Source organism: Halichoerus grypus, chromosome 2, assembly GCF_964656455.1.
Source record: "Halichoerus grypus chromosome 2, mHalGry1.hap1.1, whole genome shotgun sequence".
In the NCBI taxonomy this organism is placed as follows: domain Eukaryota; kingdom Metazoa; phylum Chordata; class Mammalia; order Carnivora; family Phocidae; genus Halichoerus; species Halichoerus grypus.
The window spans coordinates 149,904,104-149,920,833 of NC_135713.1; the positions used below are offsets into that span (position 1 = coordinate 149,904,104).

At 42.1% G+C, this 16,730-nt stretch overlaps 1 protein-coding gene across 4 annotated transcripts in view; it reads right to left on the minus strand.

The window, feature by feature from the left end:
• ANKFY1 (ankyrin repeat and FYVE domain containing 1) overlaps window positions 1-16,730 on the minus strand; it is an 84,699-nt gene that overhangs the window by 53,910 nt on the left and 14,059 nt on the right. For all 4 annotated transcript variants that reach the window (XM_036078419.2, XM_036078421.2, XM_078067739.1 and 1 more), the window contains exons 2-3: window positions 6,474-6,666; window positions 1,949-2,067 (exon numbers count right to left, since the gene is read on the minus strand). In XM_036078419.2, the coding sequence (XP_035934312.1) occupies window positions 1,949-2,067; window positions 6,474-6,666 (312 nt within the window). The remainder of the gene's footprint in view (window positions 1-1,948; window positions 2,068-6,473; window positions 6,667-16,730) is intronic.

The following is a 16,730-nucleotide window of genomic DNA, read 5'->3' on the forward strand; positions in this document are numbered from 1 at the left end:
ACCTTAATGCAAGTCTCTGTGTTCTTACCTCATTTTGTTTGTTCTCCATTCTTACTCATTTTGATTGCATTCAATATTTCACAATTACACATGAAACTATGATAAATATCTATGCTGTCTGAATTACCTATGGCAGGATCCAACTGACAAAGTCAATGATGAGGTTCAAAGGAAGACTATTGTACAGCTCAGCTGTCTGCTTTCTAAAACTGTCAGAACCATCTGTAATATGACTGGCCATGTGCAAGAGTACCAATTTCATGAGCCTCAAACTACTGGGATCATCAATTTTTGATAATGTTTTAACAGATATCCAAAGATGACAACTTATTCTGAACTTTTTTCTTGTTAAAATATTTCCTATCTCTTATAATCTCTTCTAATCTTTGTAAACTATTTGGTCACGTAATTAAATTGAGATCCTATCATGCCTCTTGTGAATGGACTTTAAGAGTTATCCACAGTTCTGTTATATATGGGGTCGAAGATATACGGCCTCAAAGAAAAGCTCTGCTCAGAGGTCTCCATCGTACAGCAGTGAAGACTGTTTCCCAAGTAGGTGTGTTCTCACAGGCGTAGATGCACACGCACACGTGTATCCATGCTCAGATATTTGTGTGTCTGCAACTCTGAATTATGGGTCACAAGTTAAACCCTAGAAACGGGCACCTGGGTGGCTCAGTTGGTTAAGTAACTGCCTTCTGCTCAGGTCATGATCCTGGAGTCCCTGGATCGAGTCCCCCATCGGGCTCCCTGCTCAGCGGGGAGTCTGCTTCTCCCTCTGATCCTCCCCTCCTCATGTGCTCTCTCTCTCATTCTCTCTCAAATAAACAAACCTTAAAAAAAGAAAAAAATAAAACAAACCCTAGAAATGATCCTAAAGAGACAGAGTTCACTCACAGTGAAGACGCATTAGCCATCTGCTCCCCTAAACCCTTGAGATAAATGCCCACTTAACCTTTGCAACACCGCTCGAGTGACAGCCCACGCTGGTCTTCTATACCTCAGACATAAAGCAACTGTAATACTGTATGCATAGCCCTCGCCTGAAATGATCCATTATTACCCCATTTCTATATGGTGAGGACTTTGTTACAATCATTTCAGTGTTCCCAGCACTGCGCATGGAAAACAGTACCTTCTGAACTGGCAAACCTTTTGAAGAAAGACATAATTCAGCAGCATTTTCACACAGCCGATCACTTCTGCAAGTAACTCTTCACCCTACTGCCTGGGAATCTCCTTACCATGTGTTATAATTCTCATGACTATTAATAAAAGAATTAAATTTAAAATTTGCTTTTTTAAAAAAGCAGTTAGGTAAGTACTAAATGAAAATGCAATTCTGAAGTAATCTTTTGAAAATGATTTTTTTTTTAAGTCTACTTACCACCACATTTACCCAAATTCTATCCAACATAATGTGGTATAAACAATTAAGTCATACATTAAACAGCTCAATGTACCTGCTCAAATTCTGAAGCCTGATGGTCATCCTTTAATGCTAAAGAAAGACGACTCCTATTCTCTGGAGTAACTCTTACTTCTAAGTTCAAGTTCCTACAGACCAGGAAGAGCACTTTGGCAACTATGATTAAATTTTAAGCAACTGAACACCAAGTCTTTTTCTAGTAGAAGAAAAACTTTTTTCTACACATGCTCCCATATTTATAATATTATATGAAAGAGTTTCTGGACAGGTATTTTTATTTTATAAATTATAAGAATATCGTAGCTATCCAAATATGTATGATTTATTAGTCAGGTATTAAACAGAAGCGTTTGTGTTCAACCCACTTATTCACTAATTATTTAACTAGTTTATGGTCACCATCAATTGATAAGAAAAGTTTTCTACTTTCATTAAACCACTAATATTTCACACATAACCTCCTGCCAAGAGTTCTTACACTGGCAGTCGTTAAGTGCCCACAGGTCAGAGGCTCACCTGATAGGTCCAGCTCCTCGGTGGACGACAAAGTAGCCAGACTCCAGCTGTCACTGCGGGCCGCCAGCACAAACTTGTGAGCATTGATGTGCTTGCCCCCAACCTTTATCTTCAGATCACTGGTGAAGAAAAATAGCCACAGATACAAAAAGGAAAAGGTCATCATAATTAGGTATAGCTAGGATTCACAAATGATAAATATATGGGTACTGATTGATCAACATATACTTGCAAAAGAAAAATATCACAGCAAAGTTATTTCTCTGTGCTAGCACTGAATTCTCCTGGGCCATGTGTGTAATACACGTTGCTAGACATATCTGTGTTTCCAACTTCGAGTTTTGGTTCACATGGGATATTCTGCTTTTCCCTAATGGGATTCTTTTTTTTTTTTTTTTAAAGATTCTACTTATTCATTTGACAGAGAGAGAGAGAGACAGCGAGAGAGGGAACACAAGCAGGGGGGAGTGGGAGAGGAAGAAGCAGGCTTCCCGCGGAGCAGGAAGCCCAATGTGGGGCTTGATCCCAGGACCCCGGGATCACAACCTGAGCCGAAGGCAGACGCCTAACAATTGAGCCACCCAGGCGCCCCTTCCCTAATGGGATTCTTAAGGTGGTGAACCTACTGGTTAAATAGGATGATTAATATTCACATAAAATGTAAAAGAGGTTTCATGCAGAATAAATCAAGATAAATCAACAGGGAGAGAAAGAAAACGTGAAGACTATGACACGGGCTCTGGGACCACAGAGCCACACACTGTACCGCACTGACAGTCAAGCAAGGAGACGCAGAAAAGCTACAAACTGGCTTTGACCAAGCAGTCAAGAACGTGAAACCAGTACCTACATTCTTGTTCTCGACAGAAACATTCAGACCTATTATTGGACATTTTTTACTCGATCATTTATAAAGAAACGGGGTAGGAGAAATCTTTTTTTCAAACATGTTTCCATATTTATGACAAACCATTATTGTGAAAACAGCTTTCCAAATAGTTATTTATGTTTGACTCTCAAATGTCAAATGCTGAGGGAGGAAAGCGTCTGGGCATTTAACAAAAACCGAAGGATGACCCACTGGGCTGACACAAGCATGTACCATATGGCTTTGTTGGCAGCAATAATCCAAAGTCATTAATTATCATCATTCTGTGTTTTTACAAGTTCTTTTATTTTCATACTCCCCTTCAAAACGTGTTAGGTTGGAAAAGCTTTACAAGCTAAATTCACAAAAGTCACTACAATAAAAAGGAAAAAAAATCAATGATATGAATTAATGCATCCCAAGGAGACCCAAGCAGAATACTGTTTCTATATAATGCTCGACGCAGACGCAGTTTATCCCACAAACGCACCCTCCAGAATGTAAGTATGTCAGCAATTCTAGCTCCACTGAAGACCAAGCTGCAACTAATCACATTAGATCAGAAGAGCAATAGGATACTCAGTATTTCAAATTATTACAAACTACTGTTAACACAGTAGAACATTATTAATCAGTAAAAAGAAACAATTAAATATTTTATTTAAAATAGAACAAATCAGGGGCGCCTGGGTGGCTCATTTGTTAAGCGTCTGCCTTCGGCTCAGTTCATGATCCAAGGGTCCTGGGATATAGCCCTGCATCAGGCTCCCTGCTCACGGGGAGCCTGCTTCTCCCTCTCCCACTCCCCCTGCTGTGTTCCTGCTCTCGCTGTCTCTCTCTGTCAAATAAACAAATAAAATCTTTAAGAATAAATAAATAAATAAATAAATAAAATAGAACAAATCATACCCTTTGATAAAATTTCTAAAATTCAGTGAAAACAGGAAGCTGTTTATAAAACACAATTTTTAAACTCTAAATTTATGTATAAAGTATTAAATTCTAATAACTTAAATGAAGACTCATTGTTTCCTGTTTCAGCCATTGACTGACTTCTAGCCCCAAATTATAAAAATGAATGTTTCTACATATTCATGAATGTCAGGCCAAACTGGGGAAAGGGAAATACAGACAAGGACTTCATTAATAATTTCTAATAATAACAATCTCTACAAATACAATTCAAAAATGGAAGACTGGATAAGTTTCTGAGAACTCTATGCAGAAACAATCAGGAGGCTAGTAATTTTTTTAAATTTTCATTCTAGGGGCACCTGGGTGGCTCAGTCAGTTAAGCATCTGCCTTTGGCTCAGGTCATGATCTCAGGGTCCTGGGATCCAGCCCCATGGAGCACCATGTTGGGCTCCCTGCTCAGTGGGGAGTCTGCTTCTCCCTCTCCCTCTGCCCCTCCTCCCGCTCGTGCTCTCTCTCTCTCAAATAATAAAAATCTTTGAAATTTTCATTCTAGTCAAAGAGCATTTCCTTGTAAAATATGCATACTAGGAAGCTGTTACTGGAGAGGAAGCATAAATAAAGAGCTTCTTACTAGTTTCTCAAACACTTCAACAGGAAAAACTGTAAGCTTGATTGCTAGAAGAATGTATTACCATCACTTTTAACTATCTTAAGGGACAAAAGCCTTCTCCTGAACTTAAGTAAAATTAAAGGGACCAATTTCTTCCACATTTCTCAATTTGAAAACCTTTTAATTCCTACTCTTTAATTACTCCAGTTACTGAGATGTACAAACAAACAGTATTTAAATTCTTCAACAAAATGCATATTATGGGACAAAGTTTTGTGAGGTTTTTTTTTCTTATTTTGGTAAAGGACCATCTGCTTTAGAAACTGATTTTCCAACTTCTCAAAAGCTCAAGTCCTCTCTGAAAGTCCCGTTCCGCATCTGATCTCCAACCTGCACGGGGTGAGGGACAGGCTTTAGAAGCTCAGGAGAGGCCCACTGGAGCCGTAGGACCTGTACTGCAGCGACCCGGCTCATTCCCACGGCCTCCCAGAGGGGTCGAGGTATAATGGATGCACGCGATGGAATAGTAACAGAGAAAGTGAACGATGGGAGTTCTAAGGGAGAAGAGCCTTGAAGTGGGGGAAATGCGCCCACAAAAGAAATAGGTCAGGCTTTCCCCACACCAGGGTAAACAGTTTTCACTTGTCCATGGAAAAAAAGAGGGATAGAAAAGAGACAATGAACTATATTTTACAAGTAGCTACATCTGTTCAATTTAAAAGGCTGTCCTTTACTCAGAGTATGTATTTCTTATGTTTTGGGTATTAAATTTTTCTTTCTTTTATAAATAACTAAGTTTGAAAGACAGCAGTTCTAGATTTTGATCTATTTTATTTTTTTTAAGATTTTATTTATTTATGAGAGAGAGAGAGTGTGCACGCCAGCAAGAAAATGAGAGACAGCATGAGCAGGCGGGTAGGAGCAGAGGGAGAAGCAGACTCCCCGCTGAGCAGGGAGCCAGATGCGGGACTCCATCCCAAGACCCTGGGATCATGATCTGAGCCGAAGGCAGATGCTTCACTGACTGAGCCACCCAGGCGCCCCTGGATTTTGATCTATTTTAGATGTCATAATTTATTTTGTAATTTTACTAAGTCTTAGCTAGCCTGATCGTCCATCTCCTCAGTAGCCGAACTCTCCCTTGTATGCACGTTCACGCCCATGTCTCTTTTCCATACCCACTGCCACCATCCCGATTCAGCCCTTCTTCATCTCTGGTCTGGACTACACACAACATCCCAGCCGCTCCGCTGCTCTCTTCTCTGCACAGTGCTGCCTACATGATGTTACCAGGTTCGTCTTCCTGAAACACCACTTTGACAATAACATTATTGTCCAACAGCTCAAAACACTATCCCACACTGCCTAGAGGATCAAGTCCAAATTTCCCATCTTGGCCTCCCAATTCAAACCACCCTACCTTTCCCACCTCTTCCAGTGCCCCCTACATGGACATGTACCCCAAGACGGTCCCTCCTATCCTCTGAATCCTCTGCATGTTGCTGCATTTCAACCTATTCTCAGCCTCCCCTACTACCCTACTAGTAACATCGCTGTCTTTATCTACTGAATCCTGCCCAGCCTCTAACATTTATCTCAAAACTCACTTAATAACAACAGCTACTATGTGCCAGACACTGATCTAAGTGCTTAAAACACGTACTTATTTAATCCTCACAACAACACGACAGTAAGCAGCAGCAGGATCCCCATGCATGTCCTACAACTTCAGATCACACAGCCAGTAAGTGCCTGCTGAACTTCTAACACAGGCTGTGTGGCTCCAGATTCCCTCCTCAGTCATCATGCTAGCCTGCCCACTCATTCCAAGACTCCTTCTTTGATTATCCCAAGAAAAAGGGACCTTTCCCTCTGAATCCCCAGACATGTAAGCTAATTCCTGTCCACCTCATCAATGCTATCACCATGACTCCCACATTCTGTGCTAAAAATAAGCAGGAAATAAAAGAAACAAAATTTTGCCCCAAAGAGCTTACTACATTCCAGGGACTAAAGGTTTGCTAGTATCCTGGTTAGAGAGAAAAAAACTTGGGAAGAAAGTCAGTAAGAGAGGAGAAGGTACAGTGTGGCCTGGGAATCAATCAAAAGCATCCTGTGTCCACAGGCTCACCTATACTGCTCCTGCTCATAGAGGTCGGCCACGATCGTCAGCAGGCGGCTGATGAAGGACTCGTTGCTGCTTTCCTTCTTTGCTTGCGCAGCCAAAAGAGTGCATCTCTTCTCTGTCTCTGCCAACGTCTTCTGCAGCTTCACGTACTCCTGTCGGAGAAGCATCAAGTGCTTCTCCAACTTGGCCACCTCCTCTGCGAGACAGACAAAGAAGCAAGTTTACCATGGCAGGTGTGACGCAGACAGCTTTCACTAATCCCTCACCCCACAGACAGGACCACGAGCAAAAGGACTGTTTCTTAGTGATACTCCCTTCAGGACCCGTAATGTGTTTATGGGTGCCACTGCATCACTGGGCCAGAAAGACCTTAAGGTCCAGGAGTTTCTCTTCTCAGTTTCTCTAAAGATCAATACTCAATAAATGACAAGGAACAGACACACAGAAGATGCTCACAGGTACCTGCCCTGCAAATCCTTTATCATAAAAGCCAGGAGTCTCAAGGAAAGATTATCAAAATCACCTAGGACTGTTTTTTCAAACCACTAGTAATGAAAACTGATTCTTCTATGTCCCATGTGAACTCTTTCTCAGGCAAGCTTCAGAACAATCCCATGAGGTCGGCACAATCACTAGCCACCCTGCGCAGGTGAGGATGCTGGGGCGCAGAGAGAGTAAGAATTTGCCCGCGGTCCTGCAGCTGGTGGGGGGGGGGGGGCTGGGATAAGAGCCCACGCATTCTCACGCCAGGGCCTGTGGTCTATTACCCACTATCCCACACCACCTGACCTCCCCTCCTTCAGGGAAGAAGCAGGGCAGTCAATAATGGTTCAAATGAAAGCAAGTCACATCCACAGGCATGCTGAGGCGGATTAAAAAGGTTGGTTCTTAAATTCAACATTTACCGAGCATCTACTAGGTCCCAGACACTGTACAATGGTAAGCAAATTCAGATGTATCTTTCCTCAGAGCTTTTAGTTTGCTGCGGAAAGCAAACTTTTATGATTACAATAACAGTGCTAACAATCAAAGGCAGAACTACAACTCTAGGAGCACTAGAAGGAAAGAACAGAGGTGTGAGAACCTATAATAAATTTAACTTAGAACGCCAGGGACGACTTCCCTGAGGAAGTACACGGTCAAGAAACTTCCCTTCTCCATTACCTGGGCTCCAGAGCCTTGCTGAGGTTCACAGCACCATGCTAATCAGTACCTCTACAGATCATGGTTAGAGACCTGGATCTCTAACCATGGTGCTGCTCCCGTCCTCTGGGCCTTGGCCCCTTTCCCCCCTCTATCCCTCACCAGACACTGCCCTCAAGCCCACCTCCCACGCAACCTGCCTCATTCTCAGTGTCTTGAGAAAACTGCGCTACTGCCAGCAACTCTGGCCACAGCAGCAATTCCTCCCACCCACTCGGGGCTTCCTCAGGACAGGTATCTCCCTCCTATGCAAGTGCGTAATCCCTCCACCTGGGCTCCAAACCCATCCCTTTGCTCAGGTCCTTTGCTTTATCATCAACCTCCCTTCTCAGCAACTTCTCTCTCTTTCAACTGTGTCCTTCTCCTCAGCACATAAACCTGTTCAAGACTCTAGTAAAACAAAACCCTCCTTCCACAGCACATCTGACCACCCTTGCCCTTCCATCTCTAGCTACTATACACCACTTCCTCACCCCTACTCCCCTGTCATTCCCTCCTCTGTCCCCACCATTCCCTTGAAACTCCTCTCAACAATGACCTAATTGCCAAATCCAATAGACATGGGCTGTGGTTCTCCTCCTTCTTTCAGCAACCATGATGCCACCCTCTTTCCCATTCTGGTTCTCCGTCTTCCCCATGCTTCTCTGCATCCCTCCCACCGCTGACCACTGATGCTCCCCAGGGTTCTACCCCCGGCCCCCTTCTCAACCGTATGTCCTCCCAAGGCAGCTCCACCAGGTCAGGCTCTGCCGCTGATGCCACAATCTAAGTGCCAATGATCCACGAACCCATCTCTGTAGTCCAGATTTCTTTTCTTAGCTTCATCTATCCATCTGCCTAAAAGACACTGCTCTTTAGGGGCCCACAGGCACCTCAAGTTCACTATGCCCAGGACAAAACTCTAAGCAAATTTGCTCTGCCTTTGTACGGTCCCTATACTACTAAATGATACCACTGTCTAGCCCAGTGATGTGAAGGGAAAATGTGGGAGTAACCTTAAATGTCTCCCTCTCACTCACATTGCCCCAACTCTACAAAAATCAGCTTTCCCACTTAAACATCTCTGGAAATCCTTCTGTCTTCTGTCTCCCCATCTCCACCATGACTTAATTCAGGCCCTCACTCATTGCATCTGACCTCCAACGTGAAAGAATTCACATCTACATCTCAGAGCCTACCACAGGGTCTGACACACAAAGGTTCACTAAGTATTTGATCAATTCAGTTGAACAAATACAATCCAGTTAAGAGGATTCCTTTCCTCTCCTCATCTTCATCCCTCCCCCACCAACTGCTGTCCAACAGCTAATTCTTTATAAACATGGAAACAATCAAAAACTGGTTCAAAACACAAGAATGGTTAAATAAACTAAGTGTGGTACTTGATTGTGAAGTTATTATGCAACAAATGTCTTCTAAGAAGTATGTAATACTCTATATGTATTCAAAGATAAATAATATATTAACAAAAAAGCAGGCAGTGAAACTAAATATATTTTATAATTCCAATTTTATTATAAATATCCACGTGTGTAAGAAGTAAAAAAGACAAATACCACAAAACATTAGCAGATCTCACTGAGGGGGGAATTACTGCACTTCTCTGCACATTTCAGGTATTCTGTAACAAATGTGTTCTGCTTTCATAATTAGAAAAAAATATTTTAAGAGAAATCTGTACAAATACTAATAGACTGTTTTTTTCATACATATAGTAGGAAACATCTTTCCTCTCTTCCAGAGCATCTATGTTACATAAATGCCTGGAGTCACAAAGCTGGGTGTGAGTCTCAGGGGTAAATCAGTATTCCTGAGGAAACAGAGCAGAAGGCACCTGCAAGGTGAAAATGTACTTATTACAGCTGCCAAACTGATCACTGTGCTCATGAGCTACTAGGACAATTCCTAGAATACCTTTCCCAAAATATTGCAATTATTTGGCCTACATGTATTTAAACAAAATATTGCTTTCAAAACCACTGGCTAAAGGAAACAGTACTGACAATGATCCTACTACAATATTTTATTTATTTATTTTTTTTTTTTAAGATTTTTTATTTATTTATTTGATAGAGAGACAGTGAGCGAGGGAACACAAGCAGGGGGAGTGGGAGAGGGAGAAGCAGGCTTCCCGCTGAGCAGGGAGCCCGATGCAGGGCTCGATCCCAGGACTCTGGCATTATGACCTGAGCCGAAGGCAGATGCTCAACGACTGAGCCACCCAGGCGCCCCCCTACTACAATATTTTAAAAGTATCAGCACATAGCATTTACAGGTAATGCCCTTAGGTAAATAAAGCCTTTTAGGTAGGACTTAGGTAGGACTAAAAGCCCTTAGGTAGGACTCAGTCTTAATGCTTTTACTCCCGTGTTGACGATCTACAGAGGTCACTAGTTTTGAAGAGTTCTTCACAGTGGCTTTGATTAACAAGCCAAGAATTGTAATTATTAACCACAAAAGGAGAAGTATTTAGCACAAAGCATTAAGTTAATAAATTTTTTATAAGGTGTGAAATTTATACTTTTTTTTTCTGTACAGAAATAAAAACTAGCACTGAATTTCCAGATGTGGTAACAGAAAGTGTAAAAGGACAGACAATCAAGAGTCATATCAAATTCTGTTCAAAACCTGTTAGCAGTGAAGCAACACGAATCTACGTGTCAGAAGTCATGACAGTGAGGGGCGCCTGGGTGGCTCAGTTGTTAAGCGTCTGCCTTCGGCTCAGGTCATGTTCCCAGGTTCCTGGGATCGAGCCCTGCATCAGGCTCCCTGCTCAGCGGGAAGCCTGCTTCTCCCTCTCCCACTCCCCCTGCTTGTGTTCCCTCTCTCGCTGTGCCTCTCTCTGTCAAAAAATAAAAAATCTTTAAAAAAAAAAAAAAAGAAGTCATGACAGTGGCTACCTTGGGAGGAACAGCAGGAGGGGAGTAACTGGGAGGGAACGTGAGGGCCTCTGCGGTGCTGCTAACATCCTTGTTTGTTTAACTGAGTAATTAATGGATATTTCATTTTGATAATTCGCTGAGTTCTACACTTATTATGATTTGCTCTTTTCCACATGTGTCTTAGGCTCCAATTAAAAAGTTAAAAACAGGGGCGCCTGGGTGGCTCAGTCGTTAAGCGTCTGCCTTCGGCTCAGGTCATGATCCCAGGGTCCTGGGATCGAGCCCCGCGTCGGGCTCCCTGCTCCGCGGGAAGCCTGCTTCTCCCTCTCCCACTCCCCCTGCTTGTGTTCCCTCTCTCTCGCTGTGCCTGTCAAATAAATAAAAAAATCTTTAAAAAAAAAAAAAAAAAAAAAAAAAGTTAAAAACAACTGATAGACACTTATAGTGAGTTTTGGAGTCAAACTCCAAATCGTTTTAGTAACTAGCCATGGAGCTGGAGGCAAGTTCATCTCTCTGAGCCTCAGTTTATCTGTAAAATGGGGGTGGAGGGGCTGCTTCATGGTGCTCTTGCAGAACTAAATGACAATGGTACTGTGATGCACGTGTGCACTCATGACTGTCAGCATTTCCTCCACCTGCCTGCATTCCACAGTGACATAATTACCGGATAAATAGTTTAAACTATTACAACATTAGGTTTACACAACATTTTTTTTGCGTCATGAAAATCAGAATGGGATTCAAATGTTTCATTGACCTAGGATCTAAAATTGATCAGTGAAAGTCATGGCAAATCAACAGGACATTATGAGAAGTGTGAGGTGATAAAAGTCCAAACAGAGGAGCAAATACTGAGAAATATGGAATGAGCCACTTTAAATATTGCATCACCTCAGACAGCAAGTCTGCACTGACAATCCCCACACCAAAAGGCAAAGCCTGACATACTTTAAAAAGCATCACTATTATTCATTTGGAGAGGTGCAAGTTAGGCTGTGCTTTAAAAAAAACTCTCAGAGAGGCAACTCCTAATATATTACAGTAAGAAGTCACTACCACTGATCAATCTAGAAATGGCAGCATAAGCAATGTCACACAGAGGTAACCAGAGAAAGAAGAAAGTGGTCTGGGGAGGACTGAGGGATGGCACAATTTATTTTTTGCTATAAGCCTTGTAATATTTGAATTTTAATTCTATTTGCAGTTATAAAGCAAATATATAGTTTTATACACATTTTAAAGATTATGGAAAACAATTAGGATTAATTTTCTTTTTTTTTTTTTTAAAGATTTTATTTATTTATTTGACAGAGAGAGACACAGCGAGAGAGGGAACACAAGCAGGGGGAGTGGGAGAGGGAGAAGCAGGCTTCCCACCGAGCAGGAGCCCGATGCAGGGTTCGAACCCAGGACCCTGGGATCATGACCTGAGGCGAAAGCAGACGCTTAACAACTGAGCCACCCGGGTGCCCCTGGACCGCTGATTCTTCTTCCACGAGGCAAACTGAACCCTGCCACATTCTAGCCAACCTAAGTATTCTGCTCCTCCAGAGCTCCAAGCCATCAAGACTGTGGCATCAGTAAACAACTGTGCATTTCCATTTCACTTAATCTATCAATCTTTATTTATGAAGCACCTACTATGCACTAAGCATTACAGTATATTAGGAATTGCCTCTTGGAGAGTTTCTTTAAAAAGACAGTCTAGCTTGCACCCCTTGCAAACAATGTAGCACCAACCTAGTACCTACAGGGAGCTCACTAACAGGAGGGGTGAAACAAAACAGTCACAAAGAATCTGGATCCTGAATTATGAGCACATTTGCCTTCAGAATAAAAAGTCGCTGATTCCTTTATCTAACCCTTAAAATGAGGAGGTCATAAAAGTTCTGTTTCAATCATTTTCTCAAGGAATCCATATAAATTTCTTTGGCTACCAGTTATCCACACACAATTCCAAAATCTACTGCAGCAGCCCTAATCTCTCTCCAGAATTGCTGACACAAAATTCTGGCTGCCTGGACACTGACAGAAGACACACAGATTGTCATCAGAGAAGAGGCAAGATAAAAGAAGGGCTTCAGGGTGATTAAGGGCTCTTATTCGCAAAATCACAGATGTTCCGCAGCATCTCTCTAGGGAAACCCAGATCACAAGTGCACCTCTCCGTGATACCACCACCATCACACCATTTCTTGTATCACGGGGAGAGCACGCTCAGCCAAGATGCTCTTCAGTGGGAATACTGTCTGCTTGCAAACAACGCAAATGTGTCCTTGAAGTGTCATCAAGCTGTTAAGAGTTGTATAGGAAAAAGCATAAGGTTACCATTCGGAGCAATAACGAAGACAGAACCTACAGCACGGTGCAGTGGTGACGGCGGTGAAGCCACAGGCTCTGGAGCAAGGCTAACTGGGATCAGACTCTGGCCCCACACTTTCGACTTGGGACACCTAAAACCAAATGCCTCATTCTCATCTGTAAATGTGTTAAATGTGCTAACACATATAATGACCTTAGAAGGGTACCTGCCCTGCAGTATGTGGTCAGCGAATGTTTGTTACTATTACAATCCTTAGAGAGGCAACAGAATCTAGTCCTCGAGAGCATTACTCTGGAGCCTCACTTGCCTGAGCTGGAACCCAGCCTGCCCACTTACTAGCCATGTGACCTCGGGCAGTTACTGCTCTCTGTGCTTTGGTTTTCTCGGTGGAAATGGAAATAATAATAGTATCTCAGGGTTTTGCCAAGGAGGAATTAAGTCACGTTAAATCATTTAGAGCAGTGTCTGGTTTCTAACTACTACTACTTCATCAAGTGGCTGGTTTCAGCTGGAGTTCCCTCCTCTTCCTCCAACTTTGCTTTAGAAAAACAAGCCTGGAAATTTATATAACATATACAATCTATTGTTCCAACATGGCTATGCTAAGTATCAGTGAAGACTGTCAGCAGTTTGCATTATAATTTTATCATGTTTCTGTCCAGATAATAAACACCCATGTGCTCTTCACCAATGCAGTCTGAGGTCAGACATCTCAATGAGCTGACAGTTCATCAGTCTTGACTTAATAAAAAATGCATAAGACAAAAAACTTGCGTTCTCGATGACTAGCCTATACATATATATATATATATATATATATATATTTAATCAGCAAGCCATGGGAAATTCCGAAAAGCAAGTAGCAATGGTCTGCATAAGACTCTTCCTTCTAAGTCAGGCCTTGGCAAACTCTTGGGGGAAGGGCCAGACAGTAATTTGGGCTCCGTGGGCAACTACTCAATTCTGCCATTGTAATGGCAAAGCATAAATGAACAAGCAGGGCTGTTCTCCCCCAAAATTTGTTTATGGACACTGAAAACTGAATTTCATCCAATTTTCACATGCCATGAGACAGTCTTCTTTTGATTTTTTTCTTCAACCATTACAAAAATATTTATTTATTCATTCATTCATTCATTCTTAGTTCAAGGGCTGTACAAAAATAAGTCTCAGGTCAGATCTGGCACACAGGCAATAGTTGACTAACCCCTGTTCTAGATGATTTTTAAAGAATTAGTGTATCAAAATGATGCCCAGAGCCAAATAAAAGAGAAGCGTTAATCTGCCCTAAATGCCTAGAAATCTGTCTTCTCACCTCCCCTAACCAAGCCCTGTGCCATGGAAGACACCCCTGCATCTTCAAGACACCCTTCTCTGCAGGCTCATCTCCTACCCTTATAAACATGCTCTCACAGCCTATCCCAAACACACTTTGCCACACTGTTACACTCTTGATTGAATGCACCAATTTCTGAAGGGAGTCTGCTTTACTCACTGCTTCCTTCCACACCTCCCCAGTCTTCCGAAATGTGGCTTCTGCCCACACCACTCTACTGAAGCAGTCTTAGAATGTAAAATAACCCACTTCAATTACCTTTTCCTTATCCTTCAAGGTCCTTCACCTCTCTGCAGTGTCCAACTCTCAATCAGCCCATTCTTCTTGAAATTCCTTTGTTATTGGCTCCTGAACTCTGCACCCCAGGTCTCCCCTGCCTTTATTATAGACAGCCTTCTTGGCGACTAGTCTGACTACCTACTCCCTAAGAGGAAGCAGCCCTGCAAGGTTCAGACCTAGAACTAAAGTTACTCTAAACTTTCTTTCCTGAAGGTCTCATGCACACCCATATTTTACCGTCACGTCCCTGTAAGTAGCTCCAAATCTCTCAAAAGTCCCTCCTGGAGGATAACCTCCCAGTACTACAAACTCAACAAGCCCCAAATCAAACTTCACATCTTCCTCAAATCAAACTCCTCTTGCTACTTCCATTTCAACTGTTACCCAGATTTGAAAGCTCTGGGTTATCTATGTATAAACTGTGATAATCCACTTACAATAGTATAACAAATACATGAACTACTTAGGGATAAATTTTAACAAAAAAATATGCAAGACCTGCACACTGAAAACCATAAAGCATTGCTGACAGAAATTTTAAAAACCTCAATAAATGGAGAGTTATGCTATGCTCGTGGAGCAGAAGTCTCACTGTTGTTAAGACATCAATTCTGAGGTGTCCGGGTGGCTGAGTGTCCAACTCTTGATTTCGGCCAGGTCATGATCTCAGTGTCCTGGGATCAAGGCTGCGTTGGGCTCTGCATTCAGCGGGGAGTCTGCTTGAGATTCTCCCTCTTCCTCTGCCCCTCCCTCCATGCATGCTCACTCACGCTCTCTCAAATAAATAAATCTTACCAAAAAAAAGACTTCAATTCTCCCAAATTGATCTACGATTCAACATCATCCCAATAAAAATTTCAGCCGATTTTTGTTGGTAGAACTTAACAAGATGATTCCACAACTTGTATGGTAACACAAAGAACACCAAAACAATTGGGGGTGGGGGGGAGGTAAGAAAGGTGCGCACTTCCGTGATTCAATTTGAAAACCTGTTACAAGCCTGCAGTAACCGGGACAACATCCTATCGGCATCAAGATAGACATCCAGAGCTGTGGGTGGCCTGGAACCCAGACACGGACCTACACATACACAGCCAGGTGGAATGACAACCATGCCAAAGTACTTCAATGAGGAGAGGACAGTGGGGACAACTGAGTATCCATACGGAACACGTGAGCCCCAACCCTTATGCACCACTCTATGCCAAAGTTCATGCATCTAAATGTAAGGGTTAAAACTATAAAACTTCTAGACTGAAAAACAGAAAAACATATTAGTGGCCTCAGATGAGGCACAGATTTCTTAAACTGGATAAAAAGAATCAGTAAGAGAAAAAAAATTGATAAACTGGACATTATAAATTTCAAAACTTGTTCTTTAAACACATAAGAAAATGAACAGGCAAGCAACAGACAAGGAGAAAATATGTGGAATGTGTATTTCCAACAAAGGACTTCTACTCAGACTATATTAAAAACTCTTACAACTCACTATAATAAGACAACTCAATAAAAAAGGGCCACAAATTTGAACCCTTCACCAAAGAAGACAAATGCATGGCAAATAGAGTACACAAATAAAGAGATGCACATCATTAGTTATTAAGGAAATGCAGACTAAAACCACACTGACGTGGCAGTGCATACCTGCTAGACGGCTAAAATGGAAGTGCTGGCAAAGATGTAGAGGTGAGAACTACACAGCAGCACAGCCACTTTAGAAAAGAGTCCGACAGTTTCTCCAAGTTAATCACACACCTGCCTCGTGACCCAGCAGTTCCACTCCCAGGTATTTACCCAAGAGAAATGAAAACATGTCCACACAAACGAAACAACTCAAATTTCTAGCTGGTGAATGGACACAAACGGTAGTACAGAAATCTAATGGAATACTACTCCTCTGTAAAAAGGAACAGACTACTGACACATGCAACATACTATCTGAAAAGCAACATGCTGAGTTCAAAAAGCCAGACACAAAAGACTGCATACCATATAATTCCACATGAAACTGTAGAAAAGGCAAACCATAGTGACAGAAAGCATATCAGTGGTTGCCATAGGTCCAGGAATGGAACTGACTGCAAAGGAGGTCAAGGGAACTTTTTAGGAATACAGAAAAGTTCTAGATCATGATTGCAGTGGTGCTTACACTACTGTAAATATTTGTCAACTGACAAGTTAAAAACAGTGAAATCTTACTGTCAGTTATGGCTCAATAAAACTAACAGCACACT